Source organism: Ammospiza caudacuta, chromosome 12, assembly GCF_027887145.1.
Source record: "Ammospiza caudacuta isolate bAmmCau1 chromosome 12, bAmmCau1.pri, whole genome shotgun sequence".
Taxonomy (NCBI): domain Eukaryota; kingdom Metazoa; phylum Chordata; class Aves; order Passeriformes; family Passerellidae; genus Ammospiza; species Ammospiza caudacuta.
The window spans coordinates 13,710,473-13,724,597 of NC_080604.1; the positions used below are offsets into that span (position 1 = coordinate 13,710,473).

General features: G+C 66.0%; 3 protein-coding genes across 5 annotated transcripts; 1 reads left to right on the forward strand and 2 right to left on the reverse strand.

Moving 5' to 3' along the window:
* Window positions 1-591: 591 nt before the first annotated feature.
* Window positions 592-14,087, reverse strand: NDUFAF3 (NADH:ubiquinone oxidoreductase complex assembly factor 3). 3 transcript variants are annotated; one of them, XM_058812720.1, is made up of 5 exons: window positions 14,006-14,087; window positions 1,555-1,747; window positions 1,403-1,469; window positions 1,152-1,252; window positions 592-1,021 (listed from the first exon to the last, which is right to left on the reverse strand). In XM_058812720.1, the coding sequence occupies exons 2-5, from the start codon at window positions 1,702-1,704 to the stop codon at window positions 938-940; spliced, it is 402 nt and encodes a 133-aa protein (XP_058668703.1). In that variant the 5' UTR covers window positions 1,705-1,747; window positions 14,006-14,087; the 3' UTR covers window positions 592-937. The 3 variants fall into 3 exon arrangements, with proteins under 3 accessions (XP_058668703.1, XP_058668700.1, XP_058668702.1); XM_058812717.1 differs by having other exon boundaries at window positions 13,938-14,047; XM_058812719.1 differs by lacking the exon at window positions 14,006-14,087 and adding an exon at window positions 1,873-1,928.
* On the forward strand, window positions 5,274-9,270 carry DALRD3 (DALR anticodon binding domain containing 3). The gene is given in 16 exon segments (XM_058813107.1): window positions 5,274-5,391; window positions 5,394-5,411; window positions 5,414-5,461; window positions 5,464-5,633; window positions 5,760-6,052; window positions 6,133-6,431; window positions 6,626-6,684; window positions 6,782-6,904; window positions 6,996-7,066; window positions 7,167-7,225; window positions 7,525-7,607; window positions 7,704-7,827; window positions 7,915-7,973; window positions 8,080-8,193; window positions 8,416-8,484; window positions 8,697-9,270. Coding segments are annotated over 16 exon segments (1,827 nt in total). The 3' UTR covers window positions 8,817-9,270.
* WDR6 (WD repeat domain 6) lies at window positions 9,154-13,728 on the reverse strand (the record flags this gene model as incomplete). Its single annotated transcript, XM_058813128.1, has 5 exons — window positions 9,154-10,456; window positions 10,549-10,642; window positions 10,834-10,950; window positions 11,146-11,241; window positions 11,522-13,728. Coding segments are annotated over 5 exons (3,018 nt in total), but the record flags the coding sequence as incomplete, so codon positions are not given.
* Window positions 14,088-14,125: the final 38 nt, after the last annotated feature.

Consider the following 14,125-nt stretch of genomic DNA (forward strand, 5'->3'; position numbering starts at 1 on the left):
CAAACCCAGGCTGCACCCCCTTGGGCTGTTCACTGTGGAGTATCTGCCCAGGCTCCAGCAGAGCAGTTGTTTGCTGGAAGGTGGGCAATGCACTGAGGGGCACAAGTTTATAAAGGAGCTGATCTGCATTTCTGCAGGCCTGAGCAGGGCAACCTTCCCTGGCTTGGCAGGTTTACCTGTGAGACACTTGCTAAGCAAAGCCACCCAAACCTTGCAGCTGCATCCCTGCCTTTGCCTGCCAAGGTGGCAGAGTTCAGGTCATGAGGCTTCCATGTACACAAGGTACATGTACTCTCTTCCCCAGAGGTGACATCCCCAACTATGAACCATCCAGTTCAGGACAGGGACTCTTTCCAAGTCCCCTGCTGGAGCCTGAGACTTCAATGAAAGGGGATGCAGCACCAGCTGGGACACACAAGTTGCTTGTGCTGGCTGTTCTCAGGAAGCTGCTGGCACATGGCACTCCACCAGCACACATGCTGCCCAGTGCCCAAGGTGAGCTCATGCCCCCTCAATTTGTTACAGCCTCAATGCATTGTGCATTAACCACCACACAATTTCTTGTACTTCCCATTTACATATATTTTCCTTGTAGAGCTCCAGATGTGCCTGGGGATGTACAGGTCACCCCACCAGCCTCCACCCTCCCTCAGGTGAGGCTTCTTGCTGCCAAGGTGTGGAGCATGACCTTGGCAGGGCTGTGGGAGCAGTGGCACCAGCAAAGCCTTGTGCTGTGCCCCACAGTCTCCAGCCCAGCCTGGGCAGGGAGGCCAAGAAGCCAGAGACTGCAGGGAGGAGCTAAGCCCATGTATTTTACATCTCTCCTGTGGCAGAGCCATCACTGAGCTGACAGCTCCACAGTTCACCATGGAGCAATGACCCTCGGGAGCTTCAGGCGGGCAGGGGAGGAACCACTCAGCCCCTGGGCACGGCAGGCTCAGGTGCCCCGCGGGGGGATGAGCCCAGCAGCCACCATGCGCCTTTCATTCATCAGGAAGTTGAAGGTTGCACATGCATTCGCCTGTGAATAGAAAAGGGAGTGAGTGAAGCTCCGGCCCTCAGAAAGAAGGGAGACTCGGCCCTTCCCCACACGGCACATGACTCCCTCCCTCCCTCCCTTTCAATGGGGTGCTGCCTGGTCTCGCCCTTACCGTGTCCTGCACCTCCACGGCAATCCCGCGCTCCCGCATCTGCTTCATCATGGCAGGGTGCAGCCGCTCCACCCTGTCCCCCGTGCCCAGCACCAGGATCTCTGCAAGCAGGGCAAGACAACGGTGGGCAGGGCAGCATTGGAGCTGCCTCGGCCCAGAACTGCCCTTCCTGCGGGCACCAATGGCTCCCGCACAGCCACCCCGACAGGAGCCCCAAGGGGGGCAGCCCGCGCCCCTCCTGCCCCACGTACCTATCCGGGGCTCCAGCAGTCGGAACAGCGACAGACTCTCGAGCGAGATGTCCCGGTGGGAGCCAACCTGCGGGGACACGGCGCCCGTTGAGGGTGGCTGTCCCCGGCGCGCGGTGGCCCCGGCAGCCCCGGCCCCGCCGCCCGGCACTCACGTTCCACTGGAGGATGCTGCGGGGCAGCACGGCGCAGGGCCCCACCACCAGGTCTCCGCTGATGGTGAAGCCGCGGGTGCTGTAGCCCTCGATGAACATGATGTTGGGGGACTCCGGCTCCAGCACCATCACCCGCGTCCGCTGGTACATCTCATCGTCCGCCGGAGTGAGCCGGTGACCCCGGTACGGCGCTCTGCGGGGAGAGTGAGCAGCTGGGACACGGGGGACCCACGGACACCTCCCGGACACCCTGCGGCATCCCACAGGCACCTCCCCCGGTCGCAGGGCAGCGACGGTGCCGGTTGCCGGTGCCGGTACCTGCCCGCCGCCCGCCCCACCGCCGGCACGAGCCGCCGCAGCGCCGCCATGGCCGCGACCCCGCCGGAACCGCCGGGTGGCCCCGCCCCCGCCGCTACCGCCCCCGGGCGGCCGGGGCCGGGACAGCGCCACCGGGGGAGCGGGATCGGAGCGGGGCTCCCGGGAGCCCTCGGGGTCCCCCTGCCCGGGGTCCTGAGGGACGGGAGGGCGGCGACACTCACACACCCGCTGCCTCCGGGCCCGGGCGCGCCTCGACCTGCAGAGCCCAGGTGGGCGCCGGAGCGAAACCGAAAGCGGCTGGTGGCGGGGCGGGAGCGGCACGGCGGGAGAAGGGTGCGGGGTGTCCCGTTGGAGCCTCCCCGCCCCCGCCGCCCCGACCCCGGCGCCAGGAGGGGCTGCGGACCGGCCCGGGCTGCTGTGCCGAACGCTGCGGGGCCGGAGGTGAGAGGGGAGCGAGCGGCTCCCCGGGCGGGAGGGAGCGGGCCCGGGTCTCGGCTGCGATCCCGGCCCGGCCCTGCCGGTGCCCCTGCGCTCGGCACAGCGCCCCGGTTCCCCGTGTGCCCCGCTGCGGGCGGCTGGTGCCAGTCGGGGCTGAACGCCCGGAGCCGCCGCCGGCACCTCCCTCTGCACTCTCACCCTCCTCTTGCCGCGTTCGGTGCGGCCGGTGGCACTGCGGGCTCAGAGGTGCCCTGGGACAGGGGACCCACGTCCCCACCTGTGTCACCCCCCCGGGGCCAGCCGTGGCCTGACATTGCGGGGGCCACCGGGAAGCTCTCTGGCAGTGCGGCGGAGCATTTCCCGCCACCGTGCCGTGCCGGCGGCATCAGGAATTCCCACAGCCGGCAGCCTCGGCCAGGGCAGGGTCTGCGGGATCTCCGGGCAGCACCGCGGGAGCTCCGCACGGGGCCGGTGGGGTTCCCCACGCGGTTTGAGTTCCCCCCATGCCCCTCGCCGGGGCGGGGGCCGGAGGCACTGGCAGCGGCGGGGCCGGGCCGGGCCGTGCCGCCTCTAGGCGCAGGTGCCGGGGCAGGGGCCGGAGGCACTGGCAGCGGCGGGGCCGGGCCGGGCCGTGCCGCCTCTAGGCGCAGGTGCCGGGGCAGGTGCCCTCCCTCGGGGACGGCTCGTGTTTCCGGGCCCCGTCGGGGGCTGATGGGCTGGCACCAGTTGCTCCAGCCCCATCGGGGCTTTGTTCGGAGCCGTTTCCTTTTGGCTCGGCCGTGCCGCCCTCCCCTTGGCACCCGGCCCGCGGCGCGGGGGGAGCCGGCAGCACAACCCCGGTCACAACGGCCCGGCGGTGGCTCCCACTCACCTCCTCCGCCCCGCTCCCCGCCGGTAAGTCGCCCTCTCCCCTCCTGGCCCACCGACTGCCCCAGGCTCGGGGTGGCATGGCCGTGGTGCCCGTGCCCATCCCTCCGCGGCGCCAGCGCGGGCAACGGAATCCCAAAAGCAGCTGTTCCCGCTGTGCCCAGCTGCCCTGGGGTTTCGTTACCCGCGCTCCCGCCACCGCCTCGCCGCACCCCTGCCCACCTGCCTGTGCTGGGCAAGAGCCGCGTGTCCCACTGCAACCCTGCCGGGGCTAGGGCAGCGCCTGGGCCACGCTGGAAGAAGGGGGTGTCAGGACGGGGGATCGCCCGTGCCCAGCCTCGTGGCTCAGCCCCTGCACCGGGCTGGGGGGCGCTTCTGTTTCTTGTGCCCCCAACAGCTAAAAATAGCAGCTGGCTTCCTGGGAGAGTGTGGGGAGCAGGGCTGCTGGGCCACAGCGTGGATGTGGTGCAGGCTGTGACACTGCCAAACTTCCTGCCCATGCCGGCTCTCCCTGGCCCTCGCAGCACCCCAGTCCCTGCAGGGATGGCAGGATCCAGCCCCTGAGAGAGAGATGGCTTTGGAATGACACGATCACTCCCGCTGAGCCAGCAGCCAGAGAGCCATCGGGGATGTCGTGTCTTTCCAAAGCTCTTTCGGCGCCTCCGAGAGCCCTCCCCAGGCCAGTGCGCTGCCGGGGCCCACGTGGGCGGCCTGCAGACGCTCTGGGGATGTGGACGGATCCAGCCTGGACCCAGCTTGAGTGGTGACACAAGGTCCAGCAAGTCCCCCTGGCCGCGCAGGGTCCTGGGCAGCTCCTGCCCTGCGGACAGTCAGCAGTTGGTCTGGTGTGAGCAGCGATTCTCAGATCACCTCTTGGCTGTGGGTGGTGCAGGGAGCACCCCACCATGGCATGGCTGGGGGACGTGTTCTCAGTCCTGCCCTGGGGCTGCAGATTCTCACTGGCTGTGGGCTGCAGCCCTGGGGCTCCAGAGCTGCCTGAGGAGCCCCAAAGGCAGTTGTTGCATTCCTGGAAGAGCCCATGCGGCAGGATCTGCCCTCACCCTGCTCCCCCCCCCCTTTTCCCCCATGCACACAAGCCCTGGAGGAACCGGTTTGGGCCCTGCGGGCAGAGCTCCTTCCTTTCCCCGCACCCCCCACCTGCCTACCGGGGAGGGCAGGAAGGGCACAACAGAAAGGGAGGTCCCTAACACTGTGCTGTGGTGGGGTTTGGTGCTTCCTGCTCCTGTCAGTCAGGCTTGGTGCCACGGGGCTGGGGCTGTGCTGGGCCCTTGCCCTGTCCCCAGTTCAGCAGCCACTGGCACACTTGTCAGGGAGCTGGCCAGCACTGAGCTCTCTGTCAGATCTGTGCTTCAACCATTGCTGTGGAGCAGCTCAGCTCTGCAGATGTAATCAAGACCATGATGGCGTGATCTAATCGCTTCCACTTCCTTCTTCCTGGGGCTGATAAGCAGGACACTGCTCATGTGCTGGACAGGAGAGCAGCCCTCTGGGGCAGGCCTGGAGAACATGGCAGGGCGTGCACACACAGCTGCTCATCGCTGTGCCACACAGAAGCCATGCTGCAGGCACATGGGTGCTGCTGATGTTCCTCAGCCATCGTGTCAGAGTCCAGCCAAGCCCTGGGGCTTATCTGGACAGGCTGGACTGCCCAGCAAGGGTCTGCCAGTGGCACCATGCCCACAGCTGGGGTCTGCCTCACACACTCCAGCCCATCCAAACCTCCTTTCCCACCACAGTTCAGGCCCTGGACCTGCTCCCAGGGCCCCTTGTTGTCCCCAGCAGCCCAGGGACCGCCAGGCTGTGCTCTGGGCTGGGCCATGCCCATGGCTGTGCTGCACTCTCTACCCCAAGCAGCCCTTTCTGCCCAGGCCTCTCTGACTATGGCACAGCCTCTGGCTCCTGCTCCTGCTCAGCTCCTGAGGGTTTTACATCTGGGCTCCCCGGTTTTGGAGATGAGAGGACACCACTCCTACACGCCTCAGAGTGACACCATGGCCCCGCTGGGGTGAGGCTGAGTGGGACTGACACCCTCTCGGGCTATTGCAGCCCTGTGGTCCTGCCCTGACACATCCATCATGGCGGCGCCCGCTGCCCGCCACACCCACCATGGCGGCTCCGCGCCCGTCCCCCCAAGATGGCCGCCCTGCCCGGCCAAGGCGCCCGTCACCAAGATGGCCGCCCGGGAGCGCCGCACGCAACATGGCGGCCTCCTGGGAGAGGCGTGACATCATTTCCGGCCGCGGTGGCGGAAGCGCGCGATGGGCGAGGAGATGGACGGCGGCCGCCCGGGGGTGGCGGCGACGCTGCGGGCGCTGAACGGGGCCCTGGGGCGGCCCGCCGCGCTCTGGGTGAAGGAGAGCGGCGCCCGCAACCTGCGCCACCGGGACTTCCTGGCGCCGCGGGCCGCGCTGAGCGCCGCCTTTCCCGGCGGGCAGGTAGGCCGCGGCGGCGTGGGCAGGGCTGGCTCGGGAGCGGGATTTGCGGGAGCGGTTTGATGGGGCCGGGGCTGGAGCCGTCCTGTGCCCGTGCAGCCCGGACCGCTCCTCGCCCTCCGCCCGCAGGTGCCCCCCGAGGCCGTGTCGGCGGTGCCGTCGCTGCGGGGCCCGGCGGTGCTGCCGCTGCGGGTCTGCCGGCAGACGGCGGCGGGGCTGGCGGTGCAGGTGCACCGGCCCGAGGCCTTCCAGCGCCTGCTGGGGGCTCTGCCCGGCCCGGCCGCCCCCGCCGCGGGGCCGCGCACGGGCTGCGTGGTGCTGCACTGCCCGGCCCTGCGCAGCAGCCCCGCGGCCCTGCGGCCCCGCCACCTCCGCTCCGTCCTGCTGGCCGACCACCTGGCCCAGCTGCTGCGCGCCCAGGGGTGAGTGCTCCGGCCCGTGCTGCTCCCGGCCCCGCCGCAGCGCCCGCCGCTCCCAGCGCCTGCCTCGCCCTCTCCCGCAGGGTCGACGTGCGCCTGGTCCCTGCCCTCAGCGAGGAGAGGAGCTGGGACGTCCTGCGGCAGCTCCGCGTCTGCTGGCCCTCCGGCCCCGGCGGCTCGGCCCTCGCTGATGCCATCTCGGCCTTGAAGGCAGAGCTGGGCCGGTGCCCCTGTGCCGCAGCCTGTGAGCCGGGGCCAGGCACAGCCGAGGGTGTCATCTCTAAGGTGCACCTGAAGAGCTTCGTGGAGCAGCAGGGCTTGTTGGGCTACGACCCCAATCTAGATGTGCTTCTCGGTGAGCCTCACATGTACAGCAGCTCAGGTGTGGCAGTGGGGATGGAATGGGTGCAAATAGACCTGTTTCCTTTCAGCTGTTTTTAACAAAAATAAGGTGGAGTTGTGGACACAAATGGCTTGCCTCTCTTGTTCTCCTTCAGTCTGGTTTGAGCCTGGGGCAGATCTGATGCTGGGGGGTGGAGAATGCCGTGTCCCACTGTGTGTCCTTCCTTCTTTCAGTGACAGAGAGGATGCTGCAGTCCTTGGCTGAGCTGCAGGAAGCTGTTCTGCAGTGTCCAGTGAGTGATCCCACAGCACTGCCCACCTCTCTCCTCCCAAGTGTCTCTTCCTTCTGGCAGGCAATGGGATTGAGCTCCCTGTTGTGCTCTCCTGCAGGCCAAAGGCCAGAGCAGTTGCTGCAGCATCATGCATGTGGTGAACTGTGAGGAGGAATTCCAGCAGCAGCAGCTGGATGTGCTCTGGAGGATTTTGGATCCGGGAGCCCACACAGCTTTGCAGGTGAGCAAGAGCAACCTCTAACCCTTCTCAGTGTGGCCCCCAGCATCCATCCTTGGCTCTAGGCTTAGAACAGCGTTTCTGTGCGTTTCAGAAACACCTTGTCTGTGGGCCAGTGAAGGTGACCAACCCCTCATCACCCATTGGGGCAGACCAGTACTTCCAGTAAGTTGCTGTGCAGGGCACCTGCTGCTTTCTCTGCTGCTAAGGCTCCCTGTGGGCCAGCTCAGCCCACAGCAGGTGGCTCTGTCTGTGTTTGTCCCAGGCTCCGGAAGCACCAGATGTATGAGGCCTCCGTGATCAAGTATGGGGAGCTTGCACAAGGTGACAGCTGGGCTCCATGGGGATGCTGCTCCATCCCATCTTCATTGCTCCCATGAGTCCACAGCTGGGGGGGCTGCACCTGCAGGGTGCTCCTTCTCCCCTCCAGGACTGAGCCAGGTGTTGCCCTCGCTTTGGGAAGGCATGTGAACATCCAGGGCACTGGCAGAGAGCAACTCCTGATGGGAGCCAGGGCTGGTGCCGTGGTGGTCCTCAACCAGGGGTGTCCTGCCTGGGTGCTGGGGGTATCAGTACATGGGAATGGAGCAAGCTGTGCATGATGGCACCTACATTCTCCACAGATGAGGCCTGGACAGAGGTGATTGATACCCTGACAGTGGCTGCCATCAGGTTTGAGATGCTGAGCACTGCTCACCGGAGTCAGGTAGGACAGTGGCTTGCATGGGGCCAGGGCTGGCAGGCTGTGGGAAGAGTAGATCTGTGCTGAGCAGCCTGGACTGTGGCTTCTCCCTGCCCTCAGATCACCCTGGACCTGGAGAACAACAGCATCTCCACAAAGGGAACAAAGAGTGGTGCCTTTGTGATGTACAACTGTGCCCGACTGGCCACGCTCTTCAGCACCTTCCAGCGGGCTGTGGAGCAGGGTGAGCATCAGCCCCAGCACCTCCTCTGACAGCCACTGCTGGAGCCACAGGGGCTTCTTTGGGCACAGCAGTCTCCCTGCTTTCCAGGCACATACCCACCTCTGCCACCAGTGTCTGAACTGAACTTCTCCTGCCTCCGAGAAGAGGTGAGTGCTGAGACGAGGAATGGGGGGGATTTGTGCACCCTTGGCTCTGGGGATGGATGCTATGGCCCAGGAGAATCTGACACTTACACATGTCATCCCTTCACAGGGTGAATGGCTCCTGCTCTTCAACTATCTCCTGCCCTTCCCTGAAGTCCTGCAGCAGGCAGCACAGCTGCCCCCACCCTCCAAGGGGATCCGGATCACTGCCAGCACAGAGACAGTAAGTGCCATGTGCCACAGCACCCGTGGATGCTGCTCCAGCAGGCCCAGCCCAGGGCAAAGCTTCAGGCCAGCAGGTGCTGCCCATCAGTGAGCAACACAGGGACAGTGCTGAGAGAATAGATGGCCATGCCCCTGGGGCAGTTCCTGCTTTGCTTGGGGTGGGTGAGGGCCCAAGACCAGCCAGAATTCACTGTGCCATGAGAATGTCTCTGCCTTGTAGGTGTGCAAGTTCCTTATCCAGCTCAGCATGGATTTCAGCTCCTACTACAACCGGGTGCACATCCTGGGGGTGAGTTAGGTGTGCCAGCCTGAGCCTTGTGCCCCTGCAGTCTTTGGGGCTGCACTGCTCATGGGGGGGGGGGCAGCCATGTGGGGAATGGTGCCAGGAGTGTGATGGTCCCCTGTCCCATCCTCCAAGGGAGCACAGGCAGCAGTGCCTGCAGGGCCAGCCTGCCAAGGGGCAGTTTGGCCACCAGTCCCAAGCTGCCTTTCTCCCTGCAGGAGCCGTTCCCTCATCTCTTTGACCAGATGTTTGCTCGCCTCCAGCTGCTGGGAGCAGTGAGAGATGTGTTCCACAGTGCCCTGGCAACCCTGCACCTCCCTGCCCTCAGCCAGATCTGAGCCACCCCTGAAGAGCTGGACCATGATGTGACAGTCACCTACACACCACACCTTGGGGGGAGAACAGGGCACACTGTCCTGGCAGGGCAAGGGCTGCTCCAGTGGCAGGCAAGGCACAGTTCAGCCCCATGGAGGCATTTCCCTTCCCATGGTGTTTGGGGATTGGTCTGTGCTCTCTGCAGCTGTGCCCAGTGTGGGACATGGATGCCCCTCCACATCCACACCAGCAGAAGTGAAAAGGGCTCCCATGCCACCCCAGAAAGATGGGCTGGGAGTACTGGGGAGGTGGCAGCAGGGACCAGTCACCACAAAGACAGACAAATGCCAACTTCACTTCCCTCAAAACTTTATTGAAAGGTGCTCCGTGCTGGCAGGGAGCTCCTGAGGCTCCTGGCTCCTGTTGGGCTCTGAGCCAGGCCCCAGTATTGGGGTCCAATACACTTGTTGCTGGACAACCCCTCTATGTGTCTGACCTCAGGGTTGTTTGTCTTTCCTTCCTTTCTTTGGTCTGACTGTCCTGGATCCTGCTGATATGTAGGAAAAACCCACTTGGCCTGCAGGGGGTGGTATTTGTGGGCAGCCCAGCCACCCCTGATGCCACAAGGGTGCTGCTGTGGAGGATCAGTGTCCCTGTGGATTTCAGCTCTGCAGGGTCAAGACTGTCACACAGGGCTCTGTCTGTGGACACGCAAGGCTGCAGCCCACCATGTGTCACACCAGTACCCGACCCTTCCTGGCCTCCTGCTGCTCTCAAGCTCCCAGGGCCGGGCCATATCCTCAGTGCCCTCCCAAGCAAGGTTCCTCTCTGAGACCAAGACTGGAAAGCTGACATTGGTCCTTCACACCTTGCAGAGAAGAGCTGCCCTTGGGCAGCAGGGGCTAACAGCCCCACTTCCTTACTGCATGGGGAAGCCCTAGGCTTGTCTGGAGGGATCACATCTGCCTTCTCAGAGACCACTGGCCTCAAGCACCACAACCATGGCATGTGCCTGAAGGAGCCAAGTATGCCTGTCCCCTCAGGACAAGACACACAAGTGTGCAGGCTCGAGGCAGGGACCACAGTGATGGGCAAAGCCCAAGTGCAGGGTGCCCTCTGAATGCAGGCAGGGATCTGGGTGTGTCACACACCTGCCTCATTACTGAGGAGCCTCTTGTGGAGGAGGTTTGGAGCAGGCTGTGCCACACAGCATCTCCAGGCCCTGCCCACAGAGCACGCAGTAGTAGCGCAGCTCACCCCCAGCCTCCTCCACCTCCCAGCAGTCGAGCTCAGCTAGGTCAGGCACGTGGAAGAAGGTGGTGCTGAGGGGCAGCAGCTCTCCTGGGCAGCGGTTCCACAGCGTCAGGCGCTGGTCCACTGAGGCCGAGAGCAGCAGGTCTGGCCGCAGCACGCGGATCCCCGTCACGTGGGCAGCGTGGGCACAGGGCCTGCACACCCGCTCCAGGACCCGCAGGCAGGTCCCTGCCGTGCCCTCAGCCCTGCCCAGGGCTACCTCCAGCAGGCAGACGTGGATGGAGCCATCGTCGCTGCCGCTGGCCACGAGGTACCGTCCCTCGGGCGTCTCTCGGATGTGGAGGCTGTTGACACCGCAGCTGTGCGCCATGACCGTGACCAGCGGGGCCTCTAGGGCTGGGAAAACAGGCTGGGTCAGGAGAGCAGTGCTCACCTTGGCAGAGGGAGCACAAGAGCTGCTGGGCAGCAGCACTCACCCAAGGGCTGCATCTCTCCCTCTGCTTGGTGCAGGGCGTCTGCTGCATCCGTGATGGGGCCGGTGATGTCCCAGAAGGCAATGCTGCCATCAGTGGCTGCGCTGCACAGGAGGTGCCTCCTAGAATGGGGGGTGTAGAGGGAGTCTCTGGCTGCAGCCCTGGGGGTCCCCACTGAGATCCGTGGAAGTGGCAGAGCAGCCCCCAGGGATTAACTTCTCCCTTCCCTCTACCTGCTGAGCTGCCAGCACTCTGCAAGGACAGACATTTCTCCCCAGAGCCCATCAATTGCAGCCCAGCATTCAGGGCTCACCTCTCTCCTCCTGCCCCTGTGTGCAGGAATGCTTCCACCTTCAGCACACAGCGCTGGTGGTGAAATGACTCTGCCACCAGCACCAACTTCCGAGCAGCCTCCAGCAGCCCAAAGATCCTGTAATGGAGCAGAGGCCAGTTGGCTGTGGGAGAGTAGGAGCTTCTGGCTCCACTGCCCCATTTCCCACCATGCCCTGTCTTATGGCCAGCTCAGAGCAGGCCACATCCCATGGCAGTAACCTCCTGATTTGAGCCTGCTCTGCTGCCATCACCAGCTCCATTCTCCCTGCCAAGCCCCATGATGGCTCCTCACCGGACTGATCCATCGCTGCAGGCAGCAGCCAGGAATTTCCAGGGTGTTGGCAGCTGCTTGGTGCTTATCCCAGGCACAACTGACAGGGACATGTACCTGCAGCAAAGACACAACATTCACCAACACCTCTGTGGCCCCATGGAGGTGGGTGGCCCAGGAGAGCAGCCCTGAGCCTTTCCCTAACACCAAAAGCTCCTTGAGGCCCACAGCGCACTGTACACCAGGAATCACACATGAAGCCACGTTGGTTCTGTCTGCCTCAGCTGAACCTGCAGCTGCACAGAGCAGGTATTCCAGTGGAGGCCCATGCAGCTCCCAACACCCTCCCACACTGTGATCACTACTAATCCTGCCTTGGGCAGTCCCTGATCATCACCTAGTCTCTGGGTCCATCTTGACAAGCTTGTGCCTGTTCTTCTTCTTCTCCCAGTGCTTGTCCAGCCGGTGGGAGGCCACGTGCATGATCTGGCAGGCCACAGCACTCTGAGCCGCCGTGTCCCCAGTGCACAGCAGCCGGTAGCACTCGATCTGTGCACGGCCACCAGCAGAGAAGAGCAGGGCAGACAAGCCCTCATCACCAAGGCCCTCATCTCCAGGTCCCATGGCGAATGCCAACGTCCTCACACTGGAAATGTGGTCACTGAGGCGGGCAAGGGGCACAGCTGCCCGAGAGTTTTCACTGAGCACCAGGACACAGGTCGTGGTGTCCTCACTGCCGGTGACAAACACGTTAACGGTGGCAGGGCCAGGCACCTGCAGGGCCCCCATGCGCCGCACGCAGGTGATCTCCCGCCCGTGCAGGGATTCCAGCAGCACCTGCTGCTTGCAGGGCTCGGCCTCACGGTGGTACAGCATCACATCCCCAGACTTGATAAAGGCGAACACCTCGGCCAAGGGGCTGCTGCAGTAGCTCCAGGAGCGGTGCCCGCCCCCGCAGGGGATGCAGTGCATGTTCTCGCCGGTCCTGCTGCTCCACACCACGAAGTTGTCAGCGTGAAAGCCCAGCACAAGCAGGTCCCCATCCGAGGTGAAGTGCAGCTCCTCAATCCATTGCAGCCCTTTGCAGGGCCTGTGCTTCTGCAGGACCTCCAGCTGCTGGTCCCGCAGGCGGAGCTGGCGGTAGACACCATCCCGGCCCGTGCTGTAAATGTAGCCCTGGTGGATGGTCACCGAGGTAACTCCTGTCTTCCCATGGAGTCCAAAGAGCACTGACAGTGGGGACTCAAGAGGAAGAGCCTCTTTGTGCAAAAAGCAAGAGGGCTCCAGCTCATTGCTGGAGTCCTCAACAACGGGGTCAGTGCCACCATTGACAATGCTGGTGCTTTCTGCAGCCCACCCCGAGGAGCTGCTGCAAGGAAAGAGGAGGAGGGAGCCCCGGCGGTCCCCACAGACCAGGAGCCCTTCCTGGGGCAAGAAGGCGGCACAGGTGTGCCAGCGCTGCTTGCAGGGGGGCAGCAGGTACCGACCCATGAGCCGCACCCAGGGAGCCTGCCCGGGGCGGTGGGTGACGTCCAGCCAGAGCATCTCCCCGTCGGGACCAGAGGCCAGAAGAGCAGCAGCGGTGTCGGGGAGCAGCCCGGGACGGAGAGCCCAGCTCAGCCCGTGCACGGCCCCCTCGAACAGCGTGAGCTCGGTGGCGGCCCCGGGGCGGCTCAAGGCGAAAAGGAGGAGGCGCCCATCGCCGCCGGCCACGGCGCAGAGCGTCTCGTCCCATCCGTGCAGCGGGGCGGCTGCCAGCACGGCGCGGGGCCCGCTGGCGGCGGGGTGCAGCACCGGCGTCCAGCAACCCTGAGCCACCTCGAATGCCGCCAGCCCGCCCGCCTCGTCCAGCACCAGCACCCGCTGCGGCCCCACCAGCAGCACGGCCCGCGGCCGCTCCCGGGCCCCCAGCGCTGCAACCGCAGGGATCGCCGCTGTAGCCTCCCGCCGGGGCTGCCAGAGCCGGACGCCGCCGTCGTCGCCGCCCGTGGCCAGGCGGCCGCCGGCGGGGCGCAGGGCCAGGGCGCGCAGGGCCCCGCGGTGCCCGCGCCGCGCCCGCCGCACGGTGCCGCCGCCGCCCCACTCCAGGCAGGCGCCGTCCTCCCCGGCGCTGACCGGGAGCGGCCCCCGCAGCACTACGGCGGCCACTCGCGCCCCGTGCCCGTAGCACACCAGCAGGCAGGTGCCGGCCCCGTCCCCGCCGCCCAACTCGCCCACGGCCCACAGCCGCACGCTGCGGTCTTCGGAGGCGGAGACGAGCAGTCCCCGCGACGCCGCGTAGCAGAGCGCTAGCACCGCGCCCCGGTGCCCGCACAGCTGACGGTGCGGGGCCGCGGCCGCCGCCGCCCGCCACACCACCACGTTCCCCATCGCCGTGCCGGCCGCCAGCGCCAGCCGTCCCCAGCTCATCCCCGCCAGCACGGCGCAGCGCAGCGCCCCGGCCCCGCCACAGCTCGCCTGCCGCAGCCAGCGCCCGCCCCCCCACCACTCGTAGAGCGCCACGGTCCCGCCGCCCAGCGCCAGCGCCAGCCGCCCGCCCGCCGCCCACCGCGCCTCCCACACCCGCGCCCGGAGCTCGCGCGAGGCCCCGCCACCGCACGCCGCCAGCAGCGGCCCAGCGCCCGCTCCGCCGCGCCGCACCGCCAGCACCGCCAGCCAGCGCCCGCCGAACACCGCTACTCGCGCCGCCGGCCCGGGTCCCGGCTCGGTCCGCAGCCCCTGCACGCTGGCCTCACGCAGCACGCTCCGCCGGCCCGCCGCCGCCGCCGGCCCGCCGCCGCTCAGCCGAAACGCCACCACCTCCGGGCCTGTACCTGCGGGACACCGCGTCAGCCGCTGCCGCTGGCCCCGCCGCCCGCCCCGGTCCGGTCCCAGCGCTCACCCGCCAGCAGCACATCCCCCGCGAACTCCAGCGCGGTCACCGGGGCCACAAGAGCTACCGACTCCATCTTGGCCCTACCAACCCCGCCCCCGCCCCCTCAGCGCTCATTGGCCGAGTCCC